General features: G+C 40.6%; 1 protein-coding gene across 2 annotated transcripts; it reads left to right on the top strand.

Moving 5' to 3' along the window:
• The first annotated feature begins 15,473 nt into the window (after window positions 1–15,473).
• Window positions 15,474–18,439, top strand: TMSB15C (thymosin beta 15C). Of its 2 annotated transcripts, none has more exons than XM_003365853.5 (3): window positions 15,474–15,604; window positions 16,964–17,076; window positions 17,988–18,439. In XM_003365853.5, exons 2-3 carry the CDS (start codon window positions 16,977–16,979, stop codon window positions 18,023–18,025), a joined length of 138 nt encoding a protein of 45 aa, XP_003365901.1. In that variant the 5' UTR covers window positions 15,474–15,604; window positions 16,964–16,976; the 3' UTR covers window positions 18,026–18,439. The 2 variants fall into 2 exon arrangements, with proteins under 2 accessions (XP_003365901.1, XP_023489316.1); XM_023633548.2 differs by lacking the exon at window positions 15,474–15,604 and adding an exon at window positions 15,811–16,399.
• The last annotated feature ends 1,250 nt before the right edge of the window (window positions 18,440–19,689 follow it).

Below are 19,689 nucleotides of genomic sequence, written 5' to 3'. Positions count from 1 at the left end.
TCCCTAAACAGCACAGTTTTGTTTTACAGACATTTGAACTTTATGTACTTTATATACCTGGAATTGTGACTATCTTCTTTCACTCCACATTATTTGTGAGCGTCATCCATGTTGTTGCAGGTAGCTGTAATTATTTCATTTTTAAAAATTGTGATTAATTTTTTTAAAAGTCTCTTAGAAAAGTTCCTTAGAGCAGTTTTCGATTCACAGCACGTTTGAGAGAAGATACAGAGAGTTTCCATATACCCCCTGCTTCCACACATACGTAGCTATAACCACGGGCCTGCTAGGACCGGTTCACTGACCCCATCTTATCAACAGGGTAATTAAGAGTTGTTTTTCAGGCTCTGAGAATCCCCCCTTGTCCAGTTCAGGCCGCTTGAGACCACCAGCCCATCAACTGGGCCTGTGCAAATGCCCAATCAGTGACCCTTTTCATATCGAGGGACTGAAACTTCACCCCGAGATCATACTAACACCACCATTTTGTGAACACACATCCTCTGAAGAGCCATGAAGCTCGACTACACTTGCGCAGATCATGGATTACCTCACTTCTCCTTACCTCCAATCATCTATCTCCACACTTCAGACTGCCCTGCCCTTCATCCCATAAATTTTGCCCCAAGCCCTGGATTGAGGAGACAGATCTGAGAGCATATGCTGCCTGTCTCCTTGCAGATTGATCTCACAATGAAGCTGTTTTCTTTTCCCAAAAGCTGATGCCATAATAATTGGCTCTTTATGCACATCAGACAAGAGGAAAACAATTTTGTGCATTAACATAGCCTCCCCCATTATCAACGTCCAACATCAGAATGGTACATTTGTTACAAGTGATGAACCGACATCATTATCAAAGTCCATAGTTTACTGTACGGTTCACTCTTAGAGCTGTATATTCTATGGGTTTGGACAGATGACATGTATCCACCGTTATAGTATCATACAGAGTAGTTTCACTGCCCCCCAAATCCTCTGTGCTCCACCTATTCATCCCCTTCCCACACCTTCTGGCAACCACTGATCTTTTCACTGTCTCTACAGTTTGAACTTTTCCAGAATTTCATATAGCTGGAATTATACAGTATGTAGCCTTTTCAGATTGACTTTTTTCACTTAGTGATATGCATGTAAGGTTCCTCCACGTCTTCGTGGCTTGATAGCTCATTTCTTTTCAGCACTGAATAATATTACATTGTCTGGATGTATGAAAGTTTATTTGTCCTTTCACCTACTGAAGGACATCTTGGTTGCTTCCAAGTTTTAGTGGTTCTGAATAAAGCTGTTATAAGCATCGACATGCAGGTTTTTGTGTGGACACAAGTTTTCAGCTCTTTTGGATAAATACCAAGGAGCACAATTCCTAGATTGCATAGTAGGCATATGTTTAGTTTTGTAGGAAACTGACAAACTTCAAAGTGGCTATACCACCAGCAAAGAATGAGAGTTCCTGCTACTCCACATCCTCCTCAGCATTTGCTGTTGTCAGTGTTCTGAATTTCAGCCATTCTAATAGGTATGTAGTGATATTGTTATTTGGTTATTTCACTTTCTTTGCTGTATGTACCATTGTATGAAGATACCATAATTTATCCTTGATAACTTTGAGGGACATTCTGGTTGTTTCCAGTTTTTGACAGTTACAAAACAGAAACACAGGTGTCTTTAGAATATTTTTACCTAAGAGTGGAATTGCTGGTTTCTAGGGTATGGGCACCTTCAGCATTACTAGATGGTGCCTAACTTTTTCTAGAGACTAACTTTTCCTGATCGTCATGTACCAATTTACGTCCTTACTAGCAGTGTTTAACATTGCTCCCCCTGCTGGCTAACATTCGGTATTATCAGACTTTAATTTCTGCCAACTAGTGGGTGTAAAATAGTCTCTCATAATTTAATTTTCCTGATTACAAATAATATTGAGCATCTTTTCATATGCCTTTTGGACATTAAGATTTCTTATTTTGTGATGCATTTATTCAAGACATTTCCCAAATTTTTTCTATTGAATAGTGTGCCTTTTTGAAATTAATTTGTAGGAGTTATTTATAATTCTAATTTTAGTCCTTTGTTCTTTATATGTGCTACATATATCTTTCCCCACTTCGTCTCCTGTTTTTTGATCATTTTCTGGATGGTTTCTTTCAATAAACAGAAATTCTTAACTATAACATAGTCTAAGTTTTCAATCTTTTTTCTTTATGCATGCTGCTTTTTGTCCCTTTTCAAACAAATCTTTCTCTTCCCCTAACATCAGAAGATATTCTGATATGAATACGAATATGAAGATATTTCTGTATATTTACATTTGGCAGTTCTATAGTTTTGCCTTTTACACTTAGGTTTGTGTGTGTGTGTGTGTGAGGAAGTTTCGCCCTGAGCTAACATCCGTTGCCAATCTTCCTCTTTTTGTTGCTTGAGGAAAATTAGCCCTGAGCTAACATGCGTGCCAATCCTCCTCTACTTTGTATGTGGGATGCCTCCACAGCATGGCCGACAAGTAGAGCAAGTCGGCACCCAGGATCCCAGCCGGAAAACCTGGGCCACTGAAGCAGAGCGCACAGAACTTTAACCACTCCACCACGGAGCAGAAGCTACACTTAGGTTTTTAATATCGTTTTGCCAAGTGTGTGAGAATAGAGATCCAATTTCATTTTGTTCCTTATAAATACCCAGTTGCCCCAATATCATTTGTTGAAAAATCTCTCCTTCCCCCACTCATTCACAATGCCAACTCTGTCAAATATCAAGTGTTCATAAATTGCTGGGACTATTTGTGGCCTCTCCATTTCATTGATCTATTAGTCTAATCTTGTGCCAATATGGTATTGCCTTAATTCATGCAGCTTTGTAATAAGTCTTGATACCTGATAGGGAAAGTCTTCCCACCTCATTTTTGTTTTTCAAGAATTTCTTAACTGTTCTTATAAATATCTACTAAAATAGATGCTGAGATTTTATTTTCTACAAAAATTATTGCTGAAAATTTAATTTTAGCAAAAGAAACTGTTGAGTTTTAATGGATGCAAAAATAATGGTAGAGATTCTAATTTTGATGTTTCTCAGAGTTTCATAGTATTTTTCATTGTGTCTAACATATTTTTTGTTTGATTTTTATTAGTAGCTGAATTTTTTAAAAAATTGCTAACAGTAAACAGGATTTTCAGGAATGGGTTTATAATGAGTTTCTTATAGCTAATGCTCTTCCGTTTTGTTTTAAGAGGGAAAATATATCTTGCGTTAAGAAATCAGTTTAATGTGTTGATCCCTCATATTGACATATTCAATATAATATACTATTATCTGTAAGAATGCCAATAATTCATTAAGTTTTCAAAAAGTAAACAGTACACCTTAAACAAATTACTGTGTTAATGGAGAGGAACTGTGGGATGGAGCACAAAAAGCTCAGGATGTCTGTATCTAACTGCCTACTTGACATTTTCACTGAGATGTCTTATGGCCATTCCAAAATTAATATGTCAAAGATCAAACTTTCTAGTCCCCTTACCAACCTATCCCTGGTCTTCCCACTTCCAGTGGTATCAACATTTTCTGATAATTTCAATACAAAGAGTCCTAACATATAGGGGTCTTGACTCTGATTCACCACTATATTTCCAGTGCCCAGAAGAGTGTCCCATACATAGTAGGTGCTCAATAAATATTTGTAGAATGAATGATGGTCCCTGCCCTTAAGAAACGTTTGAGTGAAAATTATTCAACAATCCACACAAAGTAGTATGTGAAAAAGCCAAAAGATTTCTGTACTTTCTTTTCTACTTTTAGACCCACAGCCCTTGTTCAGCACCTTGTTATTTTTTACCTGAACAACTGCCACAACTCTTTTTAATGGGTCTCCTTACCACCTTCCAATGTGAACATTAGACGAAATCCAAACTGTTTAACATGACATTCAAGGTTCTCCATGATCTGACACCAGTTTACTGTTTCCATCTTATTTTTCTTTACTTAAACATTATGATTCCTGATGTTCCAACCGTAAAGAATACTAGGCATTCCCTGAGTGTGCCCTGTGCTTCTCTTTGTTCTTGTTTTCCCCTCTGTGTGGAATTCCATTGCTCCCATTTATTCCCTCACCAAATGATAGCCATCCATTATGACACAATTGAAATGTCATTTCCTCTATGCAGGTGTCCCCAACACTCCCAGGTAAAATTAGGTTTAACCTCTTTTCCACTTCCCCCTGGTACTTAATAAACTTGATGTAGCACTTACAATCATAGAAGTCATAAGTGTTAGATTTGGAAATAGTCTTGGTGATCTTGTGGTCCAACTTTCTCATGCTATAAAGGGCGAGAGCAAGAATCCAGGTCTTTTAATCTGCTTTGTGTCTTAATTATTTGTGGACATATTTTGTGTCCTTCACTTGATGGGTCACTGGGGGCAGAGATAGGGTCTTATTCATCTTTGTGTTCTCCATGATACCTAATACAATCTTTTACACATAATGGATATACTATGAGTGTGTTTTAAATGACTTGAGAATTAACATCAGAGGGATGGATAAAGTAGAGGTACCATTCATAATAGTTAATGTTTATTGAGTGCATGCTGTGTGCCAGGTACTATACCAAAGCTTTATAAGAATTATCTAATTTATCACACAATCTTATTGGATAAGCACCACTACATGTTTTTATTTGCCTGAGATCTCATGGCCAGAAAGTTTTAGAGCCTTGGCCAAAATCCAAATTTGTCTGATTCTAAATCTTTTGCTTTTCATCATTGTGATATAATGCAGAGCAACACAGTGGTAACTCAAGCATTATGAGTTTGGAAGATGGTTAATGGATGAGAGGCTAATTTTTCTTTCCTGGAGGACTTAACAGCTGGGTTTGGAAAGGTAGCTTGGGACTAAATTGTGGAAGGCCTTGAATGTCAGGCATGGTATGAGAAGTCATCTCCTTTCCATCTGCACCAGTCTAGATCCTGATTACCTTTTGAAGCCCAACTCAGGCACTACTTATTATATGAGAACTTCCAGAACCTTCCAAGTCACAATGAATTGCCCTGACTTCCATAGCTTTGTTTATATCTCTGCCATGTTGCATAACGCTACTTTTTAAATTTTTTGAATTATTTTATTGGGGTCATATTGGTTTATAACGTTGTGTCATTTCATGTGTACTTTATTCTTTATTGGTTTCTGTATAGACTGCATCATGCTCACCACCAAGAGTCTAGTTTTTATTTGTCACTATACATACATGCCCATTTACCCCTTTTGCCCACCTCTCTCCCTCTTCCCCTATGGTAACCACTAATCTGTTCTCTTTATCCATGTGTTCGTTTATCTTTTACATATGAGTGAAATCATATGGTATTTGTCTTTCTCTGTCTGGCTCATTTTTGCTTAACATCACGCCCTAAGGTCCATCCACGTTGTTGCAAATGGGATGATTTTGTCTTGTTTTGTGGCTGAGTAGTATTCCATTGTGTGTACGTGTGTGTGTGTATATACATTTCTTTATCCATTCATCAGCTGACGGGTGCTTGTGTTGCTTCCACATCTTGGCTATTGTGAATAATGCTGCAATGAACATAAGGGTGCATAGATCTCTTTGTATGGTTGATTTCATGTTCTTTTGACAAATATCCAGTAATGGGATAGCTGGATCATGTGGTATTTCTATTTTTAATTTTTTGGCAAATCTCCATGCTGTTTTCCACAGTAGCTGCACCAGTCTTCATTACCACCATCAGTGTATGAGGATTCCCTTTTCTTCACATCCTCTCCTACGTTTGCTATTTTTTATCTTGTTGATTATAGCCATTCTGACAGGTGTAAGGTGATATCTCATTGTAGTTTTGATTTGCATCTCTCTGATAAGTAGTGATGTTGAACATCTTTTCATATGCCTGTTGGCCATCTGTATATCTTCTTTGGAAAAATGTCTGTTCACCTCCTCCGTCCAGTTTTTTATCTAGTTGTTTGTTTTTTTGTTTTTGAGTTGTATGAGTTCTTTACATATTTTGGAAATTAACCCCTTGTCAGATATACGATTTGCAAATATTTTCTCCCAGTTGGTGGGTTGTCTTTTCGTTTTGTTGATGGTTTCCTTTGCTTTGAAGAAGCTCTTTAGTCTGATGTAGTTCCTTTTGTTTATTTTTTCTTTACTTTCCCTTGCCTGAGTAGACATTGTATTTGAAAAGATGCTGCTAAGACTGATGTCAAAGAGTGTACTGCCCATATTTTCTCCTAGGAGTTTTACGGTTTCAGGTCTTACATTCAAGTCTTTAATCTATTTTGAGATAATTTTTGTGCATGGTGTAAGACGATGGTCTACTTTCATTCTTTTGCATGAGGCTGTCCTGTCTCCCCAGCACCGTTTATTAAAGAGACTTTCCTTTCTCCATTGTATGTTCTTGGCTCCTTTGTCAAAGATTAGCTGTCCATAGATGTGTGGTTTTATTTCTGGGCTTTCATTCTGTTCCATTGATCTGTGTGTCTGTTTAATGTTACTTTCTTAATGGTAATATTTTGTGAATGTGTCTGTCTTCTTTACAGTGTGTAAATTCCTTGACAGCAGGCACCCTAATTTATTTATGGTTATATACCTCTCATTCCTTATTTAGTAGCTGATACATAGTAGATGTTCAATAAATGTTTATTGAATTAGATGTTTCGTTGGAAGAATATAGACATGAATAAGGCATGGTTTCTGCTCTCAAGAGAAGACAACAGTCTACTGAAGGAAACAGTACATTATTCCATATGAGTAGCTACACTATTTGTGTGTAAAAAGGATGTAGAATTCAACAACCAATTAGAAAATGCAATAGAATAAATAACTCATTCATGGTAGCCCCACAATCTGTAAGGCAGCTAGGAAGATAGCTGACAAAGATGTACACGCCATTATGCATAAAAGTGTAAAATTGTATTAAAGGAAATTTTAAAAATATCTGAAAGTGGAGAAATTATACTTGTCAACAACTGCACAGGGTCTGAGATTTTACCCTATAGAGTAGCTAACATATTTTCATGGATTCTGGCATAAGACATGAGAATCTTGGGTGAGAGACAAAGAACTTTACTATTCATGGCAAAATCAGGAGCCAGAGTTTCATGTTGATTTGTGTCTATTCCCAATGCTTCCCAAGTCCCACAAGGGCAATGTAAAGGACCCCCAATGTATGACTGCACCTCAGTAGATTGTGATACAGGAGAGGAACAATGAGTTTGGAGGTTCCACAGCTTTTATAGACTGCAGAAGCAAGCCTGCTCTTTGTCTATGGGGAGATGTTTCCTTATCCCTCAGGGTTGCTCATTGTAAATATGACCCTGAGAAATGGCTCAGATAAGAGTCGTTAGGGACTTGCATTTTTAGTATGCTCAGCAAGAACATGTAGGGGTGCTCAGGGCCATGGTAGATTGTCTCTCCTAACAATACTACATTCATGCATGGGAAGATTTCATGTCAGTAAGTTAGCAATTCTTCTCAGATTAATCCATAAATCCATTAATAGTCCAATCAAAATATTAACAGGCCCTTTTCTTGTGGAACTTGACAAACTGATTACAAAATTGGAAAAGGTATATGTGAGAAATTAGTATATCAAAGATGAGGCATTGCAAAGGGGTTAGGGAAAGGATGCATAATTTAATAAATATGATTAACAATTGGTCTATCTCCCTTACGGAAAAAATCTAGATCCATGCCTTATACAAAATAAAGTCCAGATGTATAAAAGACTTAAATTACACAACCAAAAAATTAAAACCAATTAAATATATAGACAAAAATCATAATGACCTCAGAGTAGAGAAGAATTTCTTGAACAAAACACAAGTTTTGAAGGAAAAGATTGATACGTTTGATTAGTGAAAATTGTGTAATAAAAGACCTAAGAAAAAGTTAAAGTTAAAAGACAAGTAACAATTGGGACAAGCTTTTTGGAAAAGTACTTGGGCATATCTAATAAAGCTGAACATATATGTGTCCTATCACCAGCAACTCTACTTCTAGGTATATATCCAAGAAAAATGGGTATGTATGTTCACTAAGAGGTATGCATAAGTATGCTTATGGCAGCACTATCTGCAGAAGTTCCAAACTGGAAAAAACCCAAATGCCTATCAACAGTAGCATGAATAGTGTTTTAAGTACGTAAAGGGAACAAACTAACTACAAATACACATGACAACATGAATGAATCTCACAAACCTAATATTGAGCAAAAGAAGCCAGACACAGAGGAGTATCCATACTGAGTGACTCCATTTACTTAAAGTACAAAAGAGACAAAACTAATTTTCAGGAGAGTGGCTACTGCCCTTGGACACAGTCACTAAGAGGGGGCATAAGAGAGGTTTCTGGGGGCTGGTCATGTTCTGTGTCTTGAGCTGGAAGCTGGTTACATGGATGTCTTCATTTTGTGAACATTCATTAAGATGTACTCTTAAGATATGTCCATTTTTCTGAATGTATATTGTACCAAAATAAAATGTTTTTGAAAACCTGCCTAATAGGATACTTTCTTATACATGGCTCCCATTAGTTGAGTTGCATGTGTACCAAAATTCATTTTTTCCTGAAACAGGTTTATTCTATTTACTCTGTTGTAAACCAACAAAATATGAATGCAGAAAAAATTTTGCAAAATATATTGCAGACTAATAATTAGAATATAGAATGTGTAAAGCGCCCATAAGAAGCAATACTAAAAGATAAACAAAAGAAAACGAGGTAAATGATATCAAAAGGCAATTTATAGAAGAGGAAATATGCATGGCCAGAAAACTGATAAAAAGATTCTTACCTCATGAAATAATCTGGGAAATGTAGATTCAAACACTAGGGAGATGCTCATTTTCACCCATTAGATTGGTAAAAAAAAAATCGTAAAATGCTTATTTGCAAGAATTTGGGGAAAATGGGAACTCTTCTACACTGCTGATATGCATGTAAATTGGTACAATTACTGTGGCAAGCTATTTGGTAGTCTAACGAGGCTGAAGATGCACATACTTTGTTATTTAGCAATTCACTTCTAGGAGACATGTTTATAGAGTAATAGGAAGCTACAGCAAGAATATTAATTGCAGCATTGTTTTAATAGAAAAAAGGCAACAACTTAAATGTTCACAAGAACAGGAATGTATAAATAAACCATGGCATATCCATATAATGGAATATTATATATCAGTTAAAATGGATGCAAGTATGTTACAGTATAAACATGGATAAATCTAAACAATCATAATGTTGTGTAAAAAAAAGCAAGTTGTGGAAGATTCCACATAATGTGATATAATTTGTTGTGATGCAAAAATCACCAGAAAACATGACAAGCTAATAAATAAATGCTATGGGACAATGGAGTAACCATTTGAGGAAAAAAATTAGGCTGATTTTCATATAACAACTGTAGTACAAATTCCAGAGGGATCAAAGATTTAAATGTAAATTATAAAAATAGAAAAGTACCAGAAGAAAATGTGTAAATATTTTAATCATCTGAGGATTTGAGTAGTCTTTCTGAGCATGGAAGGGAATTAAAAAACAAAACAGGAAACAATTCATTTTGTGCACAATTCTAAGTATTTGGAATCAGCGAACAAAACAGAGATCTTTGCCCTTGTGGATTTACAATTCAGTGGGAGAAGATTGAAATAAAATAATAAATATAGTGAGTAAAGAAGTTGTATAGTGTTAGATAGTGATGAAAGCAGAGCAAGTTAAGGCAGATGGAGAGAACAGGGATGAGCAAGTTGCAGCATTTAACAGAATAGCTCAGGGAGCCCTCATTGAAATGGTGAGATTTGAGACTTGAAAGAGGTGAGAAAATTTAAACAAACGGATATCTTGGACAAGAGCACTCTTTCCAGAGAGACCTTGCAAAGGCCTTATGGCAACAGTGAACCTGGCTTGTTGAGGAACAGTAAGGAGACCACAGATGGGACAGAGTGAGTGAGGAAGAGAGTGGATGAAGAGCGTCAGACATATAACGGAGTACCAGGAAATGTGGGGGTTTTGTAGAGACTTTGGCTCTCACTCTGAGTGGCACTGGGTAACTTTGCAAGATTTCAAGCAGAGAAGTACCATGATTTTATCAATATTTAAAAATGATTACTTTAGTTTTTATGTTGAGGATGCACCATACAGGATCAAGGATGAAAGCAGAGAGATCTGTTAGAAGGCGGTTGCAGTTATTCAGATGAAAGATGATGTAGATGATGATGGATTAGACCTGATATGTAGCAATGGAGAGAGTGAGAAGGGGTTGGATTTTGGATGCATTCTGAGATAGAGCCAAAATAATTTCCTGGTGGTTTAGATGTGTGGTGGGAAAGAAAGGGAGGAATGGAAGATGATGTCAAGATTTTTGGCCTGAGTAGATGGACTAATGGAACTGCCATCAGTTGTGATGGGAAAGGCTGTAGGAGGAGTAGGTTTGGGAGACAAAATTAGAATTCAGTCTGGGACATTTTGAGTTTGAGATGTCTATTAGACATCTGAGTGGAGGTGCAGAGTAGGCAGTTGGACTGTAGTTTTGGATACAGATCTGGTCTTCAGACATGAATTTGGGAGTTGTTAGCATAGAAATGGTTCTACAGCCATTGGACCGGAAGCGATCACCAAGGGAGTATAGATAGAATTGAGAAGAAGAACAGGGATTGAGCCCGGGGAGACTCCCATTTTAAGAGGTCTGGGAGAAGAGGAGAAGCCAGTAAAGGAGACTGAGAAGGAGAAGAAAGTGAACCAAGGCGGAGTGACTCGTCACCTTGCCAAATGCTGCTGATAGGTCAAGTAAGACAAAGACTAAGAACTGACCGTTGGATTGAACAACATGGAAGTTATTCACGACCTCAACAAGGACAATTTCAGTGGAGTGGTGGAGATGGACCCTTGATTGGAATGTGTTCAAATGAGAATAGGAGGAGAAAAATTGGAAACAGAGAACAGAGACAACTATTACGAATGGGTGAAGTAGTAGTCTAAGTGGATACCTGGGGGAAGAACATTCCTGATAGGAACAGACATTGAAAAGGGCCTAGGCTACAGTGAGTGCAGCTTGTTTGAGGAACAGCAGAAAGGCCATAGCTGGGGCAGAGTGACTGAGGTGGAGAACAGGGAGAGAGTGTAGGGGACTAGAGAAGGATGGTTGTCTGAGGCTCCCTCTTGACACCAGATTGATGTAGGAAGGAGGCCTAGTGGAATGCAGTCGTAGACCAGGAACATTGATTCAAAAGACGCCTTCAAATATTCGTGTTCAAATATTGCACATGGAAATGTAAATCGCATATTTCTGTAAAAGAGATTTGCATCAAAGGGGAGCAAAGAAATGGGGTGATAGCAGGTGGGGAAGTAGAGTCAAGAGAACGTATACATAAAATAGTGCACATATAATGATGAAAAAAATATATATATACGAAGATAAGAAACAACAGCATGATTGTATCCTGAAAGGAACTACCTAGTAGAGAGCACAACATTGATGATGTTGGAGATAAGCGGGAGAAAGATGGTAGTGGTATCATTGAATTGGTGTGAGAGAAAGAGATCTAATAGGAAAGCAGAGGGGCTTGCTTTAGAGGGGAATCTGGAAATGTTATATTAGTATGCTAGGGTTGCCATAACAAAGGACCATAGACTGGGTGTTTTAAACTACAGAGTTTAATTTTTTCACAATTCTGGAGGCTAGAGGTCTGAGATCAAGTTGTCTGCAGGGTTGGTTTCTGGTGAGACTTCTCTCCTTGGCTTGCAGGACATCTCCCTGTGTCTTCACATGGTCACCCCTTGGTCTGCATTGTCTGTGTCCTAATCTCCTCATTTTACCTTAACTACCTCTTTAAAGAGTCGCGGTCTGAGATACTGGGGGTTAGGACTTCAACATATGAATTTTGGGGGACACAACTCAGCCCAGAACAATCATATATGATATCAAGAGGAAGGCCATATATACAGACGCAGGTGCTGGTGGGTGAAGCAACTTGGTGGTAAGAGTCTGTAAAAGTTCTCTTCTGATGGCTTCAATTTCCTACTGAAATAAACAAATGAATAGTTGGGATATGAAGGTGGTGTTGGCAGTTCGAGGAAAGAGAAGGTCATAGTAACTTAGAAAAGTTGGAAAGTTAAGGGAGAGGAGAGCTATAGAGTGATTGCCTGGCAGCATTACGGGCCCAACTGAGGTTCATAGTCATAAATTTAAACTCCAATTAGTCATGTGGTTGTGTATTTTCCTCCAGCCAGGTTTAGCTGTGTGGGTTCAGGCTCCCTGAGATGTAGTTGGACTTAGCTAGAGTTATGATTTTGCCAAAGAAGTAATACAAAGTGAGAGAGGGTCAGGAGAGCGGAGGGTATATGTAAATGAGTAATTATAAAGATTGAGCTAGGGAAGTAGAGAGAAGACAATAAGGGAGCAAGAGATGGTGAAAATATAGTAGGACCAATGAACTGGAGATTCTGGTGACATTGAAGGATAGTGGAGTCTGGGTACCAAAGGAAGTGAGCTGCAAAAAAACAGGAGGTGATTGTCAGAGAGAGAGATGTTTGAAATTGAGATTATGGAGGGGTTGCTATAATTGCAATGACAAGGCCTAGGGTATAGCCATGTGAGTGAGCAGCTGAGGTGGAGCCAAGGACAACGTCATGAAGGAGAAATGTTCAAGGAACTGAAAGAGTCAGTGTGTCAGAATGGTCATTCTTGAGCTCACCAGGAGTTAAAACTGGACTACTACTGTTGAGAGTGACCACGTTCCAGGAGCTAAAATCTGTGAGAAATAAAGAGAAAACTGAAGTTTGGCAGATGACCATAACAATGAAAACTAGCTGTCAAAAGCTAGAAGTTTTCAGGGAAGTGAGAAAGGAATGGTCTAAAGGCAGCAAGGAAGACATTTACCTGAACTTCAGGCTCTGTGGTAACAATGGTGGTGAGAGAGAAAAGTCATCTGCTCCTCTCGAATGGGCTTCAGGGACACAGAGTTCTCAGGGAAGAGCTTGGTTTCTGTCAGGGAAAGACAATAAAGGGCATGTCCAGAGAAGAGGTTGAGGATATAGTGGAATTATCACGGGTGCATTGTTTTAGGAGTGGGGGGGGGTGTGTGTGAGAAGTGAACTCAACAGGGGATGTGGTCACAACTTTATAGAAGTTAGAATACAGAAGCTGAGGGGTGTTGTAGAGATTTTGGGGTTCTTGTGGTTGTTACAGCATAAAATCGGGGTTCTTTGACCTGATGAGCATAAAAGAAAGCTGATTATTATAGCATCAGCTTTTGGGAAAAGAAACTAGCTTTATTGCTAGATTGATCTGCAAGGAGCAGGGGCATATGCTCTCAGATCTGTCTCCCCAATCCAGGGCTTGGGGCACAATTTATGGAATGAAGGGCAGGGCAGTCTGAAGTGTGAGATAGATGACTGGAGGTAAGGAGAAGTGAGCTAATTGATCTGCACAAGCATAGTCAAACTTCATACCTCTTTCATAGGATGCATGTTCACAAAACGGCAGCGTTACCATGATCTGAGGGTGGAGTTTTTAGCTCCTTGACGTCAAAAAGGTCACTTATGGAGCATTTGTGCCCAGTTGATGGGTTGGTGGTTTCAACCAGGCAGAACTGGACAAGGGGTCTCAGTTCCTTAAAAACTACTCTTAAGGGCCGGCCAGTGGCAGAGTGGTTAAGTTCCCCTGCTCCGCTTGGGCAGCCCAGGGTTTCGGCGGTTCGGATCCTGGGCACGGACATGGCACCGCTCGTCAGGCCATGCTGAAGCGGTGTCCCACATAGCACAACCAGAGTCACATCACAACTAGAACATACAACTATGTACTGGGGGGATTTGGGGAGAAGGAAAAAAAAAAAGATTGGCAACAGTTGTTAGCTCAGGTGTCAATCTTTAAAAAAACAAAAACTACTCTTAATTACTCTGTTGATAAAATGGGGTCAGTTGAACTGGGCCTGGAGGGCCCCTGGTTACATGGTGACTGAGACAAATGGGGCTAAACATCATTAGATGAGTTCTGATGTATTCAAGGCAGATAGATTCGACATAGATTTTTAAGTTTGGGCTAGGGAGGAGTGGGTGTCTGGGGCTCCCTGTCGACCCCAAGTGATGTGGGAGTTCAGTCTTAGACCTAAAGCATTGGTCCATGCAATGCTGCATATTGCTCCTGGAAACAGAGATCACTTAATCTGTAATGATAGAAAAATGGACTAGAAACCACATACCACATTCAGGATAAGACTACTCCTGGGGAAGTGGGAGGATGAATGGCATGGGGCAAGGGTCAAGGAAACCTCAGTTTTCCTGTAATGTTTTTATCCCCCTAAAAAAACCCAAAGTAAATATACCCATATGTTAAAAACATTCAAATCTGAGTGGTGGAAACACTGGTGTTTATTATATTTAATGCCTGGAACATTGTAGGTACTCAATGAATATTATTTATTGAATGAGTAACACAACACAACGTGCTACAAGACCACAGAAAAGGGAATGGAGAGAAGCAGGGAAAGCTTGAGAAATCCTTGTGGAGAGAGTGATTGCTGATCTGTGTAGATACCTACCATCATACACGAGCCATATGGAAAACATGGAGTGCAAGGGAAAGACGTAGTCCTGTCTCCATTTTACCTTAACCCTCTAAGGTTCTGGGTGAGTATCCAGAAAGACCTGGAACATTTAGTCCTTTCAAGTAACTACCAGATCCACCCTTTTCTCCCCCAACATAGACACTGGGTGGTGCTGCTGTCCAAAAATTCTGCTCTATCATGGATTTATTACTTCAATCTACAGACAGGCATTTATGTAGTGTCTCCTGTGGGCCAAGCAAAGCGCTAGGGATTGGGGAAATAAAGATGAATAGCCTCAGTGGATTCTCCTCTGATTACCCTAAACCGACTAGTACCATGTTCATTGGCTGAGAAAATTGAAAATGTGACTTTTATGTAGGAGAGCACCACTGTCACAGAACTGTCCACCTGTGAGGGTGAATGACCCTAAACTGCCCACCCTCTCCATGAGCACCCCTCTTCCACGACCTGGCCAGGGATTAGAACAGACCATGCTGAGCACCGCTTCCAAACCACCGTTTGGTTTTCACAGCGTGCTTAGGCTCCTATGGCTAAAACAGCCGAGAGACCCTGATTACGGTTCCTTCAGCTTGGATCTCGGAGTTCCAGACGGTCAAAGCTAACTGGGCAAGGAGTGTCTGCTTATGGCAGAGGCCCCACTCATCGTGGAGGAGTGAGTGTACTTGGGCAGAAGGGAAGCAGACCCTCAGGACGAAAGTACCAGGAGCGGTAGGGGAGACATGCTGGATCCCTCGGCGAATCAGGGAAGGCTGGGATGGGGTCTTGGGGAGGCGGGTCTGGTGTGACGTCATCAAGACCCCGCCGCAGCCATTGACTTCCCGAATAGAGGGAGACAGTGACTCGGGCCGACAAGGCTACAACGGAGGGAGGGCGAGGAGGCGGGCCTGAGGCCCCTCGGCCAATCGGAGGGGCTGGGGCGGGGCCTGGGGGGGGCCCTGCTGCGCGGCGGAGCCCTAGAGGTACAGCGCGGGAAGGCGGCCTCGTCTAGTGTGCGGAGCGTTCCCAGCCCAGCTATCTGCTTGTCGCGCGTCTTCAGGCTTTCGGGTGAGGACAGGCGGCGCCGCCCGAGCCAGAGGACTGTGGGGACGGGAGGGCGCGGCGGCCGCGGGGCGGGGGTGTCGCGCCTTCAGGAACTGGAAGGGCCGGGTGGGGACTGGCGTTTCGTAGAGGCGCCTCCTGGCCAGTCGGCGCCTTTGTCTGCCGGGGCGCCGCCTTCTGCGCGCCACGCCGGGGCTCCCGGGTCGGTCCCCGGAAGGCCCGAGGGCGCGGCCCCCGGAGCGGCCCGTCGGCGGTGGCTGCTGGTCTGAGGCTGCGAGGATGGGGAGTGGGGCAGCCGCCCGGAGTGGGCCCTCTGGGGCTGCCCTGCGCGCTCTCCCCCTGGGCCGATAGGTTAAGCTGCGCGCCGGTCAACGATGATGCTTATTTTACAACGTTGAGAAAACCGGCCTCTGCACCCAACCGTGTTATTGTTTATTAGTCCCGGTTTCCCCACCTCTGGAGGTCGGCGTCCGATCTCTTGTCAGAGGAGGGTTTTAGGGTGACCTCGACGGAAGGGGAGCATATTGGGGACTTCTGGCTGCTTTAGGGGGCCTCTGTTTTACTCTGAGCGCTAGAAGTGTCTTAGCCCGCCAGGGTGGGGCCAGGCGCGCGCGTGAGAGCCCTGCTTTCCAATCTCTTGGGTCTCCCATTGGCTCCTCTGGACAAACCTCGTCTTCTAGCCTCTCCCTTTGCAGAGAAAACTTGGTGAAATAAAACTCAACTCTTTGGTTTACCCCTTTCTGCTGACGTCCTTGGTCTGATGCTAATTAGCTGTGCCATTTTAACAGCGTTTACAAACCTGTAAGTGCCATGGGACTTCTCTCTCCCTCTCCTATTGTAGTTTCTTGATCTACTGTCTTTGGGCTGATAAAATGGAAAGAAACTAGTACAACTTATGCCACCCTTTTTTGTGTGCTGCTCCCAACCCCCCCAAGAAAATATGCCCCAAAAGTAATTGAATACAACATGAAGGTTCTCAAATAATGCTATCTACTGTTACAAATTCATTAGCTGTTGGAACCCAGTCCTTATTTTTACTATCCCTTTTACTATTGGGTTTCTATCACCTCCATTTTACCTTTGCTATGATTTTAAAAGAGTCGGACATATTGGCTCAGGATTTGTAGGGCATCTTGGTTTCTAGTGCACCCTGATTCAGTGGCATTTACTGTCTATCAGAAATGGGGTAATGATGTGGAAGAAAAAGTATTCTAATAAAAACATAACTCTTCTAAGATCTGTTGCTCTTTTCCTCTTGAAAATCAGCAGGTAAAATACACATTGATATTAAATGTGAGAATTTTGGCTGTTACTCCTTAGTCCGATAATAGTTCTACCAGATAAATTTTTTAATTTCTTTTTCAGTCTTTGATTCAAGATGAGTGATAAGCCAGATTTGTCTGAAGTGGAGAAGTTTGACAGATCAAAACTGAAGAAAACTAATACTGAAGAAAAAAATACTCTTCCTTCAAAGGAAAGTAAGTCATGGGGGCTCTCTAGTTGAGGCAAACAGTGATGAAGATTGATAGGTTCAGTAAATAAACTCATCCAGTAAATTTTGGCACAAAGTAAGCAATAAGTAGAGTACCAATGTATGTAATGCAACATATAAAAATATCAAATATTTGCCTTCTTACCTTGCTTATATACGTGTTTTTCACAAAATAGGCCCTAGTAGTAATGGGGGAATGAAAAAAAGTTTTTTGTTGGAAAATTACTAAAAACCACATTAAAACCAATCTTAGAATATTAGACTTAATATTAGAAGCATCTTAAGTTTTGTCCAACTTTTGGTTATTTGCCATTTTTCTGCATCTAGCAGTTTGGGCCTGTGATCTTATCCCTATAGAGCCATACACTCTGGAGCTTTGGCCTTCTCTACCTGATGACGAGATGCGGTGGGAGAACTAGTTTAGATCTTGGGTATACTCAAGTCTCCCAGGGATCAAGGGATCAGTTTTGCCCTCCTGACTTATAGCCTACTGAGAAACTCCAACCCAAGGGGCACATTTTTTCATGGCAGCATTATTTGAAAGTTCCAAAGTTAGTCAAAATTATCTGAAAGGGTATAACTTCCTGATTGTATGGCAATAAATAAATCTGAAGAAAATGCTTCACTTGCTCCTCAGTCTCAGAATAATCTATGGTAAAAAATGGCAACAGCATAAATCTGCATCTCAAATGGGAAAAAAAACAGCTGATGTAGATTCTAGTGAATGTTCAGTTGGTTAACACACACACACACCCGATGGAGGATTTGTAGTTAATTCTTTGGCATTTGAAAGTTAAGCAAGTATGTCAGCCTTCGATGACTTGGCAAAGGGCTCCTTTGCACTTAATCTTAGGAAAATACCCTCTTACTGATGTTTTGTATTTGTTTTTTCCCCAGCTATCCAACAGGAGAAAGAGTGTGTTCAAACATCGTAAAATGGGGATTTCCTCCCAAGATCAAATTTCAACACTGCCTGAGTGTCTTGGATTTGGGCTCGTTTTTTTTTTGTAAACCTTTGTGTTGTAGAGATTTTAGGCATCTTCTGATGTCTTCTCACCCATGCTCCCTGGCTAAGAGGTCAGGGGTAGCCAATTTTCCCTTATGTTCATTTTTAAAGTTTTCATTGGTGCGTAAGTTCCAGCTGGCAGATGCTGTCAATAATCTCACCATCGATGAGCTTTGTTTGTGTAGTCCATGCACCCCCTACAGGATAAACCACTTTTAATCTTCTACAATGAGCGTCTCCATTGCTCCATAATCTTCATGAAGTTGCATGCGTTTGCAGCTTCTCACAGTTTATTTTCATTTCTAATGTAGTGATAAAATAATAAATATAATCATTACGTTGAGACTCCTGTGGTCCATTCTTGGTGGTCTTCTAAGGAATGAAAGTATACAAGGGATCTCTTTTCAGCCAAACAAAACGGTTGCAGGAAAGCCACTTTAGCAGATTAGTCACAGGGGAAAGGCTCCCCTCTGTTCAGGTCCATTGGGTTCTGACTTGGGGATGCTAGGTGCTTTTTCCATAGAGATGGAATCATAGAATTACAGAACCTTGAGAGAGGCAATGAAAACATAGGGTCCAGAGTGATCTAAGGTGAATAAGAGCTGAGATTTTAGCTGGGCTCTCCTGTTTTCTGGAAAGTGCTTTCAACTTAATGGACGGGGACACCCAGGGCTGCGGTTGGATAGGGAAGGGGCCGGGAGGTACTTACTGACATGCACTGTGCTAAGTACATCACATATTCTATTGAGCATAAACTCAGATATCGAATACCTGCTAATGACCTGTAGCACTGAACCTCTGGTCTGGTTCTTGATTCACTGTCTTATGAACCAAGAATTTTTGGTGTTCGTGGGGAGTGTAAGTGCTATGGACTGAATTGTTTCTCCTGTCCAAAGCATTCATATGTTGAAGTCCTAACTCCAAATGTGACTGGATCTGGAGATAGGGTATTTAGGAGGTAATTAAAGTTAATTGAGGTCCTAAGGATGGGGCCTTAATCTGGTAGAACTAGAAGAAGAGGAAGAGATACCAGAGATCTCTCTCTCCCTGCCATGTGAGCACACAAGAGAGTGGCCATCCACAAGCCAGGAAGAGAGTTCTTACCGGAAAATGACCCTGTGGGACCTTGATCTGAGGCTTCTATCCTCCAGAACTGTGAAAAGTAAATTTCTGTTGTTTAAACCACCCAGTCTATAGTATTAGTCAGCAACCCAAGCTGACTAATACAATAAGGAATACATATAAATAGGCAAGTTCCGATCCCTGCCCTTAACAATACTTTCATCTCTTGAAACTTATAAGAACCAATCACTTATAATCCTACCAATTAGAAGTGTTAGCATTTGAGTGTATAACCATCCAAACTGTGGTCTATTAATATTCATCTTTTCATACAAATTGGGATTGTGCTGTCTGTGTCTACTTGTACCCTCAAGTATTATCTTACGCCCCCTTCTAAGAGCTGACATCCTTACATAATCACTGGGTTTACAGGAAGTGGAAGCTGTTTTCTCTGCAATAATAAACTTCCATAAGCAAAACAGTAGGTGGGTCAACTCTGATTACATGTCAGTGAGGTGACACAATCACAGG

Source organism: Equus caballus, chromosome X (genome assembly GCF_041296265.1).
Source record: "Equus caballus isolate H_3958 breed thoroughbred chromosome X, TB-T2T, whole genome shotgun sequence".
In the NCBI taxonomy this organism is placed as follows: domain Eukaryota; kingdom Metazoa; phylum Chordata; class Mammalia; order Perissodactyla; family Equidae; genus Equus; species Equus caballus.
The sequence above is the reverse complement of the archived record's forward strand: the minus strand, read 5'-3'. Positions and strand labels throughout refer to the sequence as shown.

Bases quoted from the DNA above. Each gene is read 5' to 3' on its own strand.
- TMSB15C (XM_003365853.5), top strand. From the start codon at position 16,977: ATGAGTGATAAGCCAGATTTGTCTGAAGTGGAGAAGTTTGACAGATCA. The intron at 17,077-17,987 runs GTAAGTCATGGG...TTTTTTCCCCAG, and splicing joins TACTCTTCCTTCAAAGGAAA to CTATCCAACAGGAGAAAGAG.